The following is a 16,547-nucleotide window of genomic DNA, read 5'->3' as shown; positions in this document are numbered from 1 at the left end:
GGGACTGGCAGGGTAGAGGCATGCCTGGAGAAGGAGAGTGGAGCCTTTGGACATGAGATGATATCTAAATTTGAGGGTTGAGTCTCTCTCTTTAATGGGCTTATTGGGGAAAGTGTGATTCTGCCCTTTAAATACTCACATTTCAGGGGTCTCTGGATCCATGTTTTTGGCTGATGTCTCTTTTATATAGATCTAAATTTTGGGTCCAGATCTGAAGTTGGATCTGTTTTTTATTTGGGCCTATCATTGCAAGGGTTTATTTTTTCTAGGCCCATTATCTACTTGAGTCAGGGGGGTGTGGGGGGGGGGGGGGAGGACTTTGCTGCACTAACTAGGTAAACAGGACTCAGGCTATGTCTAGACTGCAGTGTTTTTCCGGGGAAAAAACTCTTCCACATCCAAGGAACGTGTCTCCTTTTCTGAAAAAAAAATTCAGAAAAGCAGACACGTTTTTTCAGCAAAATGCAGGACAATGTAGCACTTTAAAGACTAACAAGATGGTTTATTAGATGATGAGCTTTCGTGGGCCAGACCCACTTCCTCAGATCAAATAGTGGAAGAAAGTAGTCACAACCATTGGACAAACATCTCAGACACTTCGCCAAAGGATTAATGCCCACAAAACAGATATCAGACAAGACCCCCCCCTCCCCCGCATCTCCCTCCTGTTCTGAAATGTGATTTGTCCTTTTCATATGTGTTCATTTTTTTTAATTGTATCCTTTGGTATATATGGTTGTGACTACTTTCTTCCACTATTTGATCTGAGGAAGTGGGTCTGGCCCACGAAAGCTCATAATCTAATAAACCATCTTGTTAGTCTTTAAAGTGCTACATTGTCCTGCATTTTGCTTCAACTACCCCAGACTAACACGGCTACATTTCTATCATGTTTTTTCAGCATCCCTGTAAACCTAGTTTTATGTGGAAGAAGGAATGCTCCAAAAAAAGAGGTTTTTTCCCTAACATTTGGCCCAGTGTGGAAGGGCCAAATGTTGGAAAAGCCTCTTCCAAAAAAAATTGGAAAAAAATGTTCTGATTGAACTGTGTAGTCTAGAAACAGCCTCAGAGCCACCTTTTCTCTTCCTTTTATCATTAAGTGCTAGTTAGGTCAGATATACCTCCGGAGTCCTCACTATTTGCTTCCTGCTGTTTTCAATGAATACATGTCTTTTAATATTTACAAAGACAACCCTTGAAAGTGAAACTCTGCCTTAAAACACTATATTCCTATTTGCCATATTCTGTGGGGTACCTTCTGCTGTTTACATTTGGTTTGGAAATATTTTTGTATTTCTACCACCGGCAGAGAACTCAAATGATACGTGTTAGTTCTCAATGCATGAAACAATGCAATTGGATATTGATTAGCTATCCTATTTAAAATTATATATTTTATTTGCTTCCCCTGTTGTTGTGCCTTGTGATTTTACAACAAAACATAGTGTAATGCAATATAAAGTAATTATCATAGGTGTAAACCCAACATGTAATATAGCCAAGGGGGAAATTAGATTTGTTTACCTACTATTAATTTCACTGGTGACAAAACCTCATTCTGATGGGGCAAAGATTTAGACTAGCAAGTTGTTAACTTTCCTTCTTTAGGAAATGTGAAAAGAATGAGGAAAAAATACTACTAATAAAAGGCCAAATACCTAAGTCATCCTTCGGTGTTTGTTCAATGCAAATTCAGGCAGAACTTGCCATGATTCGTAGGTTATAAGACTGAAGGGATTTCTGTGATCCCTTATTCTTACATCCTGCATATCACAGAGCATAGGACTTTTCTGAATTTGTGTTTAAACTAGAGCAGGGGCGGGGCCAGGACACTTCTGTGCTTCTCTGCCCTCAGACTCTGATTGGTCTGGGGGTGGGGTAGCATGTGAAGTCTTTGCTCCCACCCCAGCTCCAGAGAGAAAGTATCCCTGGCAGTGGGAGGAAACTTTGCACACTCCCCCTGCCCCTAGGACAATCAGGCCTTGGGGGTGGGGAAAGCACACAAAGTCTCCTGCCACCCTGCCCCGAACCTGCAAGGAGTTTAGAAATGCTGCACCCTTTGCTAGGCAGGAGGAGACTTCGTGCTCCTCCTGTCCTGCCTCCTTCCTGAAAGGAGCGTGTGCTGCTTCTAAGTGCTGCGCGTTCCCTGCTAGATGGGATCAAGGTAGAAGGAGACTTAATGTGCTCCCCCTGACACCAAGCCTTGATTGACCTGGGCATGGGAGGAAAGCATGAAGTCTCTCGCTTCCTGCCCTCAGGCACATGGTGCTTAGAGTCAACCACCAGGGTTGACAGCAGTAGGGTCTCCGTTGTCCAGATCAACCCGCTTGGCAGGCTGGATCCAGTCTGTGGAGGCCCTTTTGATCATCCCTGAACTAGAACATATCTTTCAGAAAAAATTTTGATTTTTAAATTCCCAGTGGTAAAGAATCCACTAGAGTCCTTGGTAAATTGTTCCAATGGTTTGTAACTAGAAAAAGGATGAAAATAAAATTCAGTTTAGACCAAAAAATCCAAATTTGTTTTGTTTCTGGTTGACCAAGAACAATTTGTTTTTTTTTTTAAATGACTCCTCTAGCCACAAATTTTATTCAGTCCAATCTGAAACATGTTTTCATTTTGGGGGCGATTTTTACCCTATGTATCAAATCCGTCTAAATTAAACATTATTTTGAAATAAAAAGTTCAAACATTTCTCTTAGAAAATGTTGCAAAAAAGCATTTTGACTTTTTTGAAAAAAGTTCTCTCGCATTTTCTGTCAAAATTATTTGCTGGATCATCATGAATTTGTGACCATTTATACTCAACCAGAAACTGCATTTTTCAGCAAATAAACTGGTCACTGAAAATTTTTGCACAGCTCTATTAATTACCTGCACTGTTAAACATTTTGGCTTTTAAAAAAAATTTTCTTCTAGCCATTGGCTCTTCGTAGACCTTTCTCTGCTAGATTGAAGAGCCCATTATCAAAGTTTTGTAGGTATTTAATCACATTTTAATGGATGTGTGTGTCAGATAAGTTCTAAATAAAATTGAGGAGGAGGTGTTCCAAGGACCAAAGTTCTTGGTTGTCTGACTAAAAATGTTGACTGGTGTGTCATTCTTTATGGTGTTCTGTTAAGCTTGCTCTATGTGGTAAAGTTTGCAAACATGCGTATGTTAATATGGTTACATAAAGTTATATTGGGCCAAATCCCAAAGGCCTCACACACCTTTTAAATAGTGCTTATATTAAGACACTACAGATCCCAGTAGAGGTGTGACTGAGTCAAATTAAGACCTCAAGATTGGCCCATGAAAACAAATAATGTATTGAGCTCTGATTCCTATTAAAAGGACACTTGAACGTTGTGTAAATAGTGATGACTGAAGTAGGCAGAGTCATTCATTTATATTCCAGAGAAGGCCCTATACTGGATTAAATCTAGACTGAACATGTTCATTTGATTTCAATGGTCTAGAGAGTAAGAACAGCCCTGCAAGTACCCAGAGAAGACTTAAAACCTTGCAGTCTTGTAGAAAGCTGGTGTCACTGGTATATATTCTAACCAAAGTGCTAAGCCTGTTTGCCAGAGTGAGCAGTACCTGGGCAGTTAAGCTGCCTCACAAGTGACCCCTTTGTGCAGTTTAAAAGAATAGCCAGAGCCTAATACTCAGGCTGTTATCTCCAGGTGCTGAGCCCCTGAAAGGCAGGACTGGATTGAGACATAAGCACTACTATAGGTCTGTGCCAAAGGTTCTGGCTTCTGAAATCATGTAATGGAGTCTGAATGTGAGCTTTCCTTTTAAAAAAGGCTACACTCTAACACTCATGGTTGTGAACAAGACCTTGGAAATGTGAGCTAAGTGTAACTATTGTCTCCTGAGTCAATAGACAGGCTGAAGCAGTACCCTAAATTGATTTGGGAGCTACCCCATTCACTTTAATTGGTTGTTAATTCTGACAACCTTTTACCCTGAGACAAAAGACAGGACTATGCAGCACTTTAAAGACTAACAAGATGGTTTATTAGGTGATGAGCTTTTGTGGGCCAGACCCACCGCTTCAGATCACATTGTGGAAGAAAATTGGCATGACCATATATACCAAAGGGATACAATCAAAAAAAGTGAACGCATATAAAAAGGACAAATCAAATTTCAGAACAGAGGGGGGATAAGGGAGGGAGGTTAATGTCTGTGAGCTAATGATATTAGAGGTGATAATTGGGGAAGCTATCTTTGTAATGGGTAAGATAATTAGCATCTTTGTTAAGGCCCAGTCATAAAGTGTCAAACTTAAGCATGAATGACAGTTCAGAGGTTTCTCTTTGAAGTCTTGTGTTAAAATGTCTTTGAAGCAGGATGCAATGCTTCATTGCAATGAGACAATGCCCTTTCTGGTTGAAATGGCAAGAAACTGTTTTTTCTTTGTGAAACTGTCTGATGTCTGTTTTGTGGGCATTGATTCTTTGGTGAATTATCTGAGACGTTTGTCCAATGTACATAGCAGACTGACACTGTCGGCACATGATAGCATAAATTATATTTCTGGATGAGCAGGAATATGTGTTCTTGATCTTATAACTGAATTGGTTAGGTCCTATAATGGTGTTAGCAGAGTAAATATGTGGACAAAGTTGGCAACGGGGTTTGTTGCAAGGGAAAGTTCCAGGTTTCGTATTAGTGTTGTATATCCTGTGGTTGTTGGTAAGAATCATCCTGAGGTTAGGTGGTTGTCTATAGGAGGCTATGGGTCTGTCTCCCAGAGCCTCTCGGAGTGTAGTATCCTGTTCCAGTATAGGTTGTAGTTTATACCAGACTAACACAGCTACATCTCTATTACTATTTTACCCTGAGGAGCATTGACAATTATGAGCCTACTGGGGATTGCTGCCTGCCCAGAATGATGGCAGTTTCATGCCATTACGGCATTACCACTCCTTGGTGGGAAGGGCCACAGTTGTTGGAGTGTGGCCTTGGCCTGCACCTCTAGTCCAAGGAGTGGCCTCTGTGTGGTGGTGTGCTTAGTCACAGATTGCCTTAATCCAGTCCTGATAAGTGAAGAGATTCCATCTCAGAGAAGTGAAGCGGGAGAGAAAAGAGGAAAAGGGAAAGAAGACAGGGAGCAGGGAAATGAAAAACAGAGAAGCAGAAGAAATGGGAGGAGAACAGGTGTATTAGAAGCCAATATCTGTTGCTCAGCTAGGGTTCAGTCAATGCTTGGATAACTTCTCTAGCTGATTGCTCCCTAATTTATCTAATCTACTTTGATGGTTCCTTGACTATCCTCTCATTGAGCTGATCTGGTGCATCAATATGATCCATAATGTACCTCAGGCCACTTTTCCCAGTGATAATTACATATAGGTGGCTTAGGTAGGGCACTGGGGTGAGGTACTAGATCTCTATCTGTAACTCCGGCAGCTTGTAAGCCATCGGAATGCAGGCATTCAGGCTGACACTCATCCAAGCTAATGCCTTGGATGAGTGGATTTTCAAGCACCCAGAGTCTGCATCTGACTCTGGTTCTAACTTTTTAAAAAGGAAATAAAAATACTAATTTTGAACACCTTAACAAATGTTGACTAAATAAACCATTGGCCATTGTAAGTAAACTGACTGAAGTCAGAAGTCATACCCCAGATTCTGTGTTTGTGGAGGGGGACTGCTCTAATTATCATCCTTGCCTAAGATCTTGCTGTTCCTTCTGCCTGAAGAATATAAGAACATAATACACAAAACCCTGCATTATTATAGTTGCATTTATAAATTGCTGACCCATTTTGTGTTTTGATGCACTGTTGTCACTCAGAGGTGGATAATGATGGCTCAACTGACTACTGTAGTAATGCATTTAAAACTGGGAAATCTGTCATTAATGATGTTTTAACGCAGGAGCAATAAACCATGAATGAAATTTTAAATTAGTTACTGTCAAACGATTTGTCTTAAAAATTTTCTTACATTTTGTTTTTATATGTTTTTTGAAGCTGCTGAATTGTTTGATGGACAAAGACAAATGTATAGAATGTTTCAGTAATTCACTTCTACTTCTCAGTACTCACCATCATAAATTATACAGCCAGCCTGAATATGTAGTGCTAGAGATGATCCAGAAATGTTTCATTTTTTATGCTATGAGTTTTTACCAGCTTGACTTATTGAAGTGATCATATGCTTCTGTAGACATGACATTACCATTGCCCTTGGACATACGACACACATATACTGTGAGTGGGCAGATATCAACACAAAATATTATTTAGCTCTCAAGTCTGCTGCTGCTTGGCAGTTTAGGAAAACACCTACTTTCCTTTTTTTCTTTTGTTTGCAGCACTTCTGTATGCAACCATTTTTGGAAACGTAACAACCATCTTCCAGCAAATGTATGCCAACACAAACCGGTACCATGAAATGCTGAACAGTGTCCGGGACTTCCTTAAACTCTACCAAGTGCCCAGAGGTCTGAGCGAGCGTGTGATGGACTATATCGTTTCCACTTGGTCAATGTCCAGGGGTATAGATACTGAAAAGGTAAGAGAAACCTGAAGGAGTCTCCATGTCACCTACCGAAACTTCTTCCAAGTTTGATAAAATATCAGCACTGAGGATTAAATAATTATCTGTTGAATTATTTAGATGCCAAGATTGCATCAAACAAACAAAATCTGCATTGATGGTACTTGGTTTTATATTCTCCTATGGCTAGAATTTGTTCTGATCATGTCTGAGTATCTAGGAGGATGGGGCACAGGTACCCCCGGTGGAAAGGGCCAGACACAATTGCAGGCTCTACACAGTGGTGAGGCTCAGTGGAATGCATGGTCCCTCCTCCCTCCAAAAGGAGTGGAAAGGAAACCAGGTCATACTGCTCAGGGAGCTGCCTCACCTCAGAGGAGCACATTGCAACTATATGGTCCTGTGCACAGAGTACATAGTCTGCGCCTGTCACACAAGCATGGGGGTATTAGTTAGCATGTGGATGTACAGCGTATAGGTTATTAATATAGATTAGCTATTCTTGTAATAGAAGACAGTTTGAGATCTACTTTTCATTAGGGGAATATTCTCATAGGAATACTTGGATTTACAGGCAGAACTCCCATTGTGTGTAGTGAGAGAATAAAGATCCTTTTGCCAAAACAGAAAACTTCTCTTCATTCCCTTCATATTAGGTGCCTACTTTTATGATAGTAGATATTGTTTTCCATTTGTCAGCAGAGAAATGAGCCTGGCATGTGTTGTTCCAGGACTGTTAATTCAGGAAATTACAACAGTGTTCCCATCTCCAGCCAGAACATGATTGGTTAATTTATTGTTCAAAATAGTGGCTGATGCCATTTTAAAAGCAAACAAATGCATTGTTTTCTAGCACTTAATATGCTGCTAGAGATGGCCAAGCAGATGCAGCTTGGGGATGGATTGTCTGGAGCTTCATGGGAAGATAGGACTGTCTGACTTCCTGAGGGGCCCTTGAGCATTGCTTCCTGCCATCTGGATCCCAGAGTGTAGAGAAGCGGTCTCCATGAGGAATGATATTGCAGTACTGAACATTACTGACCAGCAGCTGCACTGACACACATACTGCTTCTTGTAGGATCAGGAAATGATGTAGAACCACCTGGAAAGGAGGTCAGGGAACAACTTGGGTACACAGAACAGTAAGATGATTGCACAAGAAAAAGTAATTTTGCATGTGAAGTATTGAAGATTCGTCCTCTTCATTCCCTCGGCTTCCTCTACTTAAAACAGAAATACTAACTATGTACTGCTAAGAGTGCCATTGGAGATAGCAATGTACAAATTAAATCACATCTGACACATTTCTCCTGCTAGAATTATTTCAATACACAAAGTCTCCAATTACAAGACTATCAATGAGCATATGATGTAGATTTCAGTAACTGACATTTTGGAAGCTTAAGTGCCAATGTTTATGGTTCTAAAATCAACATTTTATAACAAGGACTAACAGTTTACCACTGACTAATAGTTGTATCGATTCATAAATTCTCAAGTCTGAGCTCCATTGATTTTTTTGCATTCATACACAAATTCCACAATGCTGCATAATGAATAAAATCCCAGCACAGCTGTCATTGTGGGTGTGTAATGTCATGCAGCCCACTATAGGTAAAACAAAATTTAAAGGTGAACTTATCCTCAGAATTAGTCTTTGTAATATGGTGCTTGACTAGTGCTCATTGTGAAAAAGCCTGGGGATGAATAGCCAATTAAAAGCAACGGCAAGCCTGCAGGATTTGCAAATGTCATTAGAGCCGGCCCACAACATTTTGGCACCTGAGGGGGGGAGCTCAAATGATGTCCCCATGCCTCCTCGCTTGGGCCAAAATGTTGAAAGTTCTCAATTCTGCCTTCTTCCTGGTCTGTTCCTCTCATGGCACTCCACTATCTCTGTGCATCTAGAGCAGAGAGAATACATATGCACTAGCAGCAGACACAATTTTCTACACTCTGGGTCCTAGTGGCACTTCCCCACCCAGTCTGGCACCTGAGGCAGCCGCCTCAGTTCACCTCATGGTAAGGCCAGCCCTGAATGTCATTCTAATGAAGCTTAACAAAGAACCAGCATCAAACACTAACTAAACCATGATGACCCACTTTGGGCTTCTTTGCGATATTCATTCTGATGAACACTATTACAGCTCCAGGAACTCACAAGTATGTTAAACTCACTTTAGGTAACCACTTGTTTCACTGGAATTCTGAAGCCAGTGCTCAATAATTTTCTGAAACAGGAGTGCAAAATGCAATAATCTCATATTAGACAGGGAGCGAAAGCATTTTTTTATGAGAGTTTCCTAAAATCATCATTATCTCTTTCCAACACTGAGATAGGGTAGGGCCAAAGTTATGAACAGGTTCCATCCACTTCTATTTTGAGTTGCCCTTGGACCTTGTAGGGGAGTTGCCTGGAGGAATTCATACACCATGTTTTACCACATTCTCTATGACCATCCATTGCCTCTGTCTAATGCATTATTTCCATACAGAACTTTTGGTGGGCAGTCGGTATGGGGTCATTTTAGCATAATGGCAAAACTATTGTAGTTGTCAACTTTTTAATGATTGTATAGATTGAACTTATCTAGTCCAGCACCCTCAGGACTTGACTGGTGCCAAACCAATTTGCTAGACCACGGGAGATCAATATAGTCGAGCACAGTGTTTCTCAAAGTGGTCCATGGATCCACTCTACTAGAAAACTGCTAGTGGACCGCTCTGGTTTGTTTACTTACTGGTTCTGCAGCCATGGAGCCTCGTGGCTCCCATTGGCTGCAGTTTACCATTTGCAGCCTAGGGGAGCCACGGGAAACAGCGGCCCGGTAGAGCTTTCTTGGAGTGCGTCTGAGGACCACTTTAAGAAACACTGGTCTAGCAGCATTACCAATGCTTCCACTGCTTTTTGGGCTCTAGGAAGACATTTAGATTAGACCTATAGCACAGAACACTGAGAGCCTGGACTGGTGGCTTTAAACCCATGGTCACCAACCACTCGATCGCAATCGACTGGTCGATCGCGAGGCCTCGACCAGTCGATCGCGAGGCATTCAGGCAACCCCACCCCCCATCCCCGAGAAGCCCCACTACCTACCTCTAGTGTAGTGCCGGCTTCCCGCGGGGTGGACGGAAGTCCTATCTGAAGCCCAAGTCACTTCCGGGGGTTCCGGAAGTGCGCAGGCTGCTCCCCTCCCACAGCTCTGTTGCGTGCTGGGGGAGGGGGCGTCGGCCCTGAAGGAGGAGTGCGGAGGCTTCCTTGTGCCGCTGGCGCCAGAGGGGTGAGTTGAGCGCAGGGGTTTCCCTGTGCCGCAGGAGTGGGGGTCAGCTCCGGGGTTTGGCTGTGTTGTGGGAGGGGAGGGACTTGGCTGGGCCGGGCCAGGCCGGGCCGTGGAAGGGGGGTTTGGTTCTGGGGTAGGCGCACGCGGGGGTTGTCCGTGCTGTGTGAGGGGTTGGCTGAGTCGTGCCGTGCCGTGCCGTGCCGTGGGAGACGGGTTTGACTCCAGGGTAGGTGCCCGCGGGGGTTGGTCATGCTGCAGGCGGGGGTTGGCCGCGCTGCGCCGTGGGAGGGGGGGTTGGCCCTCAGGCAGGTGCCCGCGGGGGTTGGTCATGCTGTGGGAGGAGAGGGGAATGGGGGGATGGGCTGGGTCATGCCGTGGAAGGGGGGTTTGGCCCTGGAGCAGACTCCTGCGGGGGTTTGGCCCTGCCGTGAGAGGGGGTTTGGCCCTGGGGCAGGCACGCATGGGGTTTCTCTGTGCCGCGGGGGAGGGGTCGGGCCCGGAAGAGGCATGTTCTGTCTTCGATCTGGGGCGGGGGGGGGGGGGCGAGAATCCTCAGAGGAGGCAGATGAAGGGGACTCTGCTGCCACTGGCACCCTGTCCCCGCTCCTCAGACCCCACTCCCCTGTCCCCAGCTACACAATTCTGTCCCCACTCCTCTGACCTCAGCTACAGAACTCTGTCCCCATTCCCATCCCCACTCCCTGAACTCTATCCCCACTCCCTGTCCCCAGCTACAGAACTCTTTCCCCATTCCCGTCCCCACTCCTCGAACTCTGTCCCCATTCCCCTGTCCCCAGCTACAGAACTCTGTCCTCATTCCCATCCCCACTCCCCTGTCCCCAGCTACAGAACTCGGTCCCCATTCCTTTCCCCACTGGCACCCTGTCCCCTGCCCTCCCAGCACCCTGTTCCCTTTCCCCTGCCCCCAGCCGCAGAACTCTGTCCCCCCAAAATGTATAATTATAAATGCTTCATTGTAGATTTAAATAGCATGAATAAAAAACAGACCATTTATTTCATAACTATAAACACGTGATTTTAATTTTATATATCGCATAATTTAAAAATAAACTGTTTATCAGAGTGTGTAAGTAAGGGTTGGGAATAGCAAGTGATGGACAGGAGGAGAATAGAGAGGGTGGGGCTTCAAGGAAGGGGTGGGGCTTCAAGGAAGGGACGGGGTGGTAGATCTTCGCCTGTTCTGAGATTTAAAAAGCGATCTTTGGTGTAAAAAGGTTGGAGACCACTGCTGTAAACAAACTTCATGGGACTGTGGGAAACGTGGCCACACCCATGATAAGTGGATATCCAGCTAACTAAAATCATACTGGATCATCAATGTTGCTGGACCAGAATAAAAAGGTTCAATGTGTAGTTAGTTACTCAGTGTACTTTGTCTTCTGTGGATGTCATAATGTCTTTAGTTTGTCTAGCCTTGCCATGCTTGGATATGATGCAAGAAACTCATTTAAAATATTTTCAGCTTTTGCTCCAGGGCTGCGTCTAGACTGGCAAGTTTTTCCGCAAAAGGAACTGCTTTTGCGCAAAAACTTGCCAGCTGTCTACACTGGCTGCTTGATTTTGCGCAAAAGCACTGATGTTCTACTGTCCGAAATCAGTGCTTCTTGCGCAAATACTTTGACGTACCCGTTCGGGCAAAAGCCCTTTTCCGGAAATGTTTTTGCACAAGAGGGCCAGTGTAGACAGGCAGCTAAGACGTTTTGCGCAAAAGCAGGCTAAACAGAAAAAAGCCCTATGGACACTCGGACACCATGACTCCTCTTACCCATACATTCTCCAAGTAGGTAATGCCCCGTGTATAGTTTGTGTAGATTTTTTCATGGAATTTGCCTATTAAGAATAAAATTTCCATCAAATACAAGCCCTTGGCATTCCAATTTTTTCTACGCAAGCTTTGGGCCTCACTGTACTGTAAAATTTTACTGTTTTAAAAACTTGCAGCATTTGTTCCAACGGAGGCTGTTGCTGAGATTAAAGACTATTTTCTTTTTGGTTTTGTAAAGTAGGCTAAGTTAATGTTATGGAGCATTTTAGGTTGTGTGGTTTTTTTTTTAAACTCAGAGTAGAAATGTATGAGAAGAATGCTGTAGTTCTTAAAATCTGTTATAGTTTCAAACAAATGAGATGACATAATGAAGGCAACCAGCTGATGTAATGCTCTAGGATGCTTGTACAGAAACTGATGATCTAATCTCCTTTTAGGTTTTACAGATCTGCCCTAAGGATATGCGAGCAGACATCTGTGTGCATCTAAACCGCAAAGTTTTCAAGGAGCACCCAGCGTTCAGACTGGCTAGTGATGGATGCCTTCGAGCCCTAGCCATGGAATTTCAAACTGTGCATTGTGCCCCTGGGGATCTGATCTACCATGCTGGCGAGAGCGTGGACAGCCTTTGCTTTGTGGTTTCAGGGTCTTTGGAAGTGATCCAGGATGATGAAGTTGTTGCTATTTTGGGTATGTCTCATGCTTTATAGTATCTGCATAGCTAATCTAATGCTAACTTTCTGCATTTCTATAGCACTTTCCATTAGAGTCTTAACATACTTTCAAATAATTTAATTTAGCCTCACAGTATCCTGAAGAGGTATCTGCGTATTACCATCCCCCTTTAACAGAGGTAGAGAAGAGATTGTGACTTGTTCGAGGGCACATGGGAACTTGGTGCACACAACCAGAAGAGCACCCTTTCTTCCTCATGCAAGTTTGTAACGGTGCATCCACATCACCTGTGATTGTTTTACAATATGCTCAGCAGTGTCCTAACTCTGTCTCATTGAAGTCTTTGGGAGTTTTAATCCCACCTTCACTGCAGGCAGGGCGAGGTCCCTGCTGGGTGCTTTTATCTCAGTAATAAAATAAATATTTTAAAACTAAAAATAATTCTTATGAGATGACTCAGGAGAAGGTTTACAGACAATGCTGTAACACTTAACCAGGTATGTGTTACAGCAAGCAAAGGCTAATGTTTATAATCCCTTTTCAAAACAATATTCTATCTCCTAAGGTCAAAATAATCTGAACTAGAAATGGCACTCTAGGTTGGAGGCATACAAAAAGGTTGCAGTGATGTGAACAACACTCTGAAGGAAAGCTAGGAGAATAGATGGCTAATCCAGTAGACATAGCTAAATCATGAGGTGGCTAGAGTATTGAGAACATGATTATGTCTGACCTTTTTGTGATAAGGTAGAACTTCGCAGTGGCTTAAACTCAGAATCTGTCACTCATACCAGTCTTAACAAACAGACAAAAACCTCATCAATCTTAAACCTTAATCTTTCAGAACAAATATGCCAAACTTTTCTATGAGAAATTTCTACGGGCAAAATAAGGCTGTTCTCCTGGCCTCAGTTCACCACTCTGCCTGAGTTTTAGTAGTGTGATTAGCTTACCAGTCTAGAGAACTTTGCTTGGAATGTTTTGCAAGCGTTTTTGCATTACAGCCTTCGCTAAGAGCCTCTTGGCTTTTAGCTCATGCAATAGAGGCATCTCGCGTTAGCCCCTAAGGTTCCAGCTTCAGTCCCACCTGACAACGACCAGGGTTCATTGCCTTTACACTTGCACTGGGAAGAAATCTTGAGAGGTCATCAAGTCCAGTCTCCAGCACTTAATGCAGGACCTGCATAAATTGAAGAGTTATATTCCTTGTGCATATTCTAAATACAAATATACATTCTAAACTGTAAAAGACCCATTCCTGTGAAAACTTACCCCCTTTTTTATTTTACACATGCAGGGCTCGTCTACACTGGCCCCTTTTCCGGAAGGGGCATGTAAATTTCACCAGTCGTCGTAGGGAAATCCGCGGGGGATTTAAATATCCCCCGCGGCATTTAAATAAAAATGTCCGCCGCTTTTTTCCGGCTTTTAAAAAAGCCGGAAAAGAGCGTCTACACTGGCCCCGATCCTCCGGAAAAAGTGCCCTCCGGAAAAGGGGAGGGAATAAGGGTAGGAATAAGACCCTCCGGAAAAGGGCACTTTTTCCGGAGGATCGGGTCCAGTGTAGACACTCTTTTCCGGCTTTTTTAAAAGCCGGAAAAAAGTGGCGGACATTTTTATTTAAATGCCGCGGGGGATATTTAAATCCCCCGCGGATTTCCCTACGACGACTGGTGAAATTTACATGCCCCTTCCGGAAAAGGGGCCAGTGTAGACGTAGCCGCAGTGTAGTGGGTTGGAAGTCAACGCAGAACAGTTTAAACATTGGGGCCTCCTGCTTTTCACTATGGTTGAGTGACTTATGAAGTCATTAAGAGTGCTGCTAGAGTTGAATGAATAACACACAAAGTTTTCCCTAATCATTGAAACTTAAATCCAAATGTGCCTCAGTTATTGTTTGCTCCCCTTATGCAGTCACTTTCCATGACCATTCATGCCATGCATACAGTCAGCGATAGCATTCACTGAGGGGGGAGGACTTATTCTGAATTGCATGAGAAACATGATTGTTGATGTATTGTTCAGCCAAGAAGCAGACTTGATTTATATCACCAATCATAACTGAACTACATAGTTTGAATTGTATATGTTAGTGGTTCCCAATCTTTTTGATACTGGGGACCAGTAAACCCATTCACAAGCTTTTGGAGGACTGGTAACATTTATTTGCATATTTGAATATTAATCAAATGATGAATATGCAAATACATTGTTTCTGGTCCTCCCGAAGCCTCCAGTGCCAAATTTAGCAAAGCTTTGGATACAGTCTCCCACAGTATTCTTGCTAGTAAGTTAAGGAAGTATGGATTGGATAAATGGAGTGGAAGATGAATAGAAAGCTGGCTAGACTGTTGGGCCCAGGGTTTCCCAGACTTTATATTGTTGGAACCCGGTTTTTTTCAGTACCTTTTTTTGTGGCCCAAAAATATAAACGCATATAAACTGGGTTGAGACAGAAGGTGTGGGTTCTGGGGTGTGAATGAGGGATTTAGGTGTAGGAAAGAGAGAGAGTGCAAGCTCTGGGAGGGAATTGGGTGCAGGAGGGAGGTGGAGAAGGGGATGCTGGCTCAGGGAGGGGGTTCCAGGCTGGGGAGTGTTGGGCTCAGGTGGAGGGTTGAGGTGCTGAGCAAGCTGCAGGTTTGTGGATGTGAGGGTGCAAGAGTTTGGGGATGTGAGAGGCTCGGGACAGGGGGTTCCAGTGTATGATAGGCTCAGATTTGGAGTTGAGGTGGGGAGTACAGGAGTGTTATGATGTGGTGGCCAGATGACAACTTGGCCCCAATTGGGGGCTTGCTGGCCAGGCTTCATTTTTAAATAAAATATTGTCAAACAAAACACAAGTATCGTCTTTATTTATGAGAGGGGCGGGGAACCTGTTTTGAGTCAGGGGTCACTGACCCACGGAAAAGTCAGTCGGGGCCACGTAAGTGAGATACAAAAACACAACCCCTCCAAACCCCTCAAACCTCACTAATGTGACCCCAACTCTGCTTGTGGGTGCTGGGAAAGGGTTCTGGGGCAGGGTGCCAATGGGTGCTGGGTCAGGAGACAGGGTACTTGTGGGTGCTAGGGCAGAGGACAGGGTGCCGGTGGGTGCTGGGGCAGAGTACTTGTGGGGATCTGGGTGGGGGGGGAGGGAAGGGGACAGGGACTGATACCTGGGGATCCTGCAGCTGCACACCAAGGCCCAGGAAGTGCGTGGGCTGCTCCCCCATCCCCCAAACAGTAGCACGGTACCTGAAACACTGGTCCGTCGCATGCCTGATGCCTTCCTGTGCGAGGGGGGGGGGGGGGTAGTCCCAGACCACGTCAGCCCCAACCCTGCTGGGGCAGTGTGCACCTTGCTCCTCCGCTTCACACAACAGTGCGCACCACCTGAGTAGCCGGAGCTGGCACAATCCTGGATCCCTACCCCCTCCACAGCGCCCAATGGACTGGTGTTTTAGGTACCACACTAGCTGTTGGGGCAGGGGGGAGAGCAGTCAGCTACCCTGGAGGTAGCATCAGCGCAGCCACAACCCACCTCCTGGCTCCAATCCTGTCCGCTTTATTGGCCGGCTTTGGCTCCCGGTCTGTGTCAGTGCACCCGGCCTTCTCCCTGGGTCCTAGTGCCCGCCGAATCTAGCCCTGCCGCCCGGAAGCATGCCTGGCAGAGACGCCTCAGGCAGCGGGCTCTCTCCCAAGAATTGTGCATGCAAATTTTTCTGAGGACCGGTATTTTTTTTTCTGAGGATCGGTACTGGGCCGCAGACCACACTTTGGGAAATGCTGGTATTTGTCAAGTATCAAACAAGAATCCATAGAATACATGAAATTTGTGAAAAACTATTTAGAATAATTTTGACTAATGAACACATTGGGGGAAATTAAAATCTCCTCACAGTTATTCCAGGAACAAAAAAAGGTAAATTAATAAAACAAGCTTTCAGTTAGGAATACATGCTGTGTCTTCCTTAGCAATAGAGACCTAAATCTCATTTCTAAATTACTCTGTGTGAATCTTATACAGTATTATCTAAAATTAAGGCAATCCATTTTTCATCTTGAACCAATTTATAGCTAGCATTTTCTAGTACTAATATTATTTACCCTTAAAGGACAGCATACTAAATGTGTGCTGCAGATCCCTGGTGCTTGGAATCCTCTGTGTACTCTTGCATAATATCACTGTAAATCAAATCTATCTACTATCCAAATGGAAAGTGTGGTTTCAGTTCAAACTCGTCTTCTCAGAATAAAGTGATTGACTTTGACTTCAAAATGAATTGATGCAAAAACAGGTGTAAGAGAAAATTACATACAA

General features: G+C 44.0%; 2 protein-coding genes across 2 annotated transcripts in view; one reads left to right on the top strand and one right to left on the bottom strand.

The window, feature by feature from the left end:
* RCOR3 (REST corepressor 3) overlaps positions 1–16,547 on the bottom strand; it is a 460,088-nt gene that overhangs the window by 333,970 nt on the left and 109,571 nt on the right. The gene's annotated exons all lie outside the window — the stretch shown is intronic.
* KCNH1 (potassium voltage-gated channel subfamily H member 1) overlaps positions 1–16,547 on the top strand; it is a 269,858-nt gene that overhangs the window by 215,877 nt on the left and 37,434 nt on the right. Inside the window, exons 8-9 of the mRNA XM_075925116.2 lie at positions 6,318–6,517; positions 12,007–12,259. Coding sequence (XP_075781231.1) covers positions 6,318–6,517; positions 12,007–12,259 — 453 coding nt within the window. The remainder of the gene's footprint in view (positions 1–6,317; positions 6,518–12,006; positions 12,260–16,547) is intronic.

This window comes from Pelodiscus sinensis, chromosome 3, assembly GCF_052426305.1.
Source record: "Pelodiscus sinensis isolate ZL-2025 chromosome 3, ASM5242630v1, whole genome shotgun sequence".
NCBI lineage: Eukaryota > Metazoa > Chordata > Testudines > Trionychidae > Pelodiscus > Pelodiscus sinensis.
Note: the sequence above shows the minus strand (reverse complement) of the source record. Positions and strands in the feature narration are given on the sequence as shown.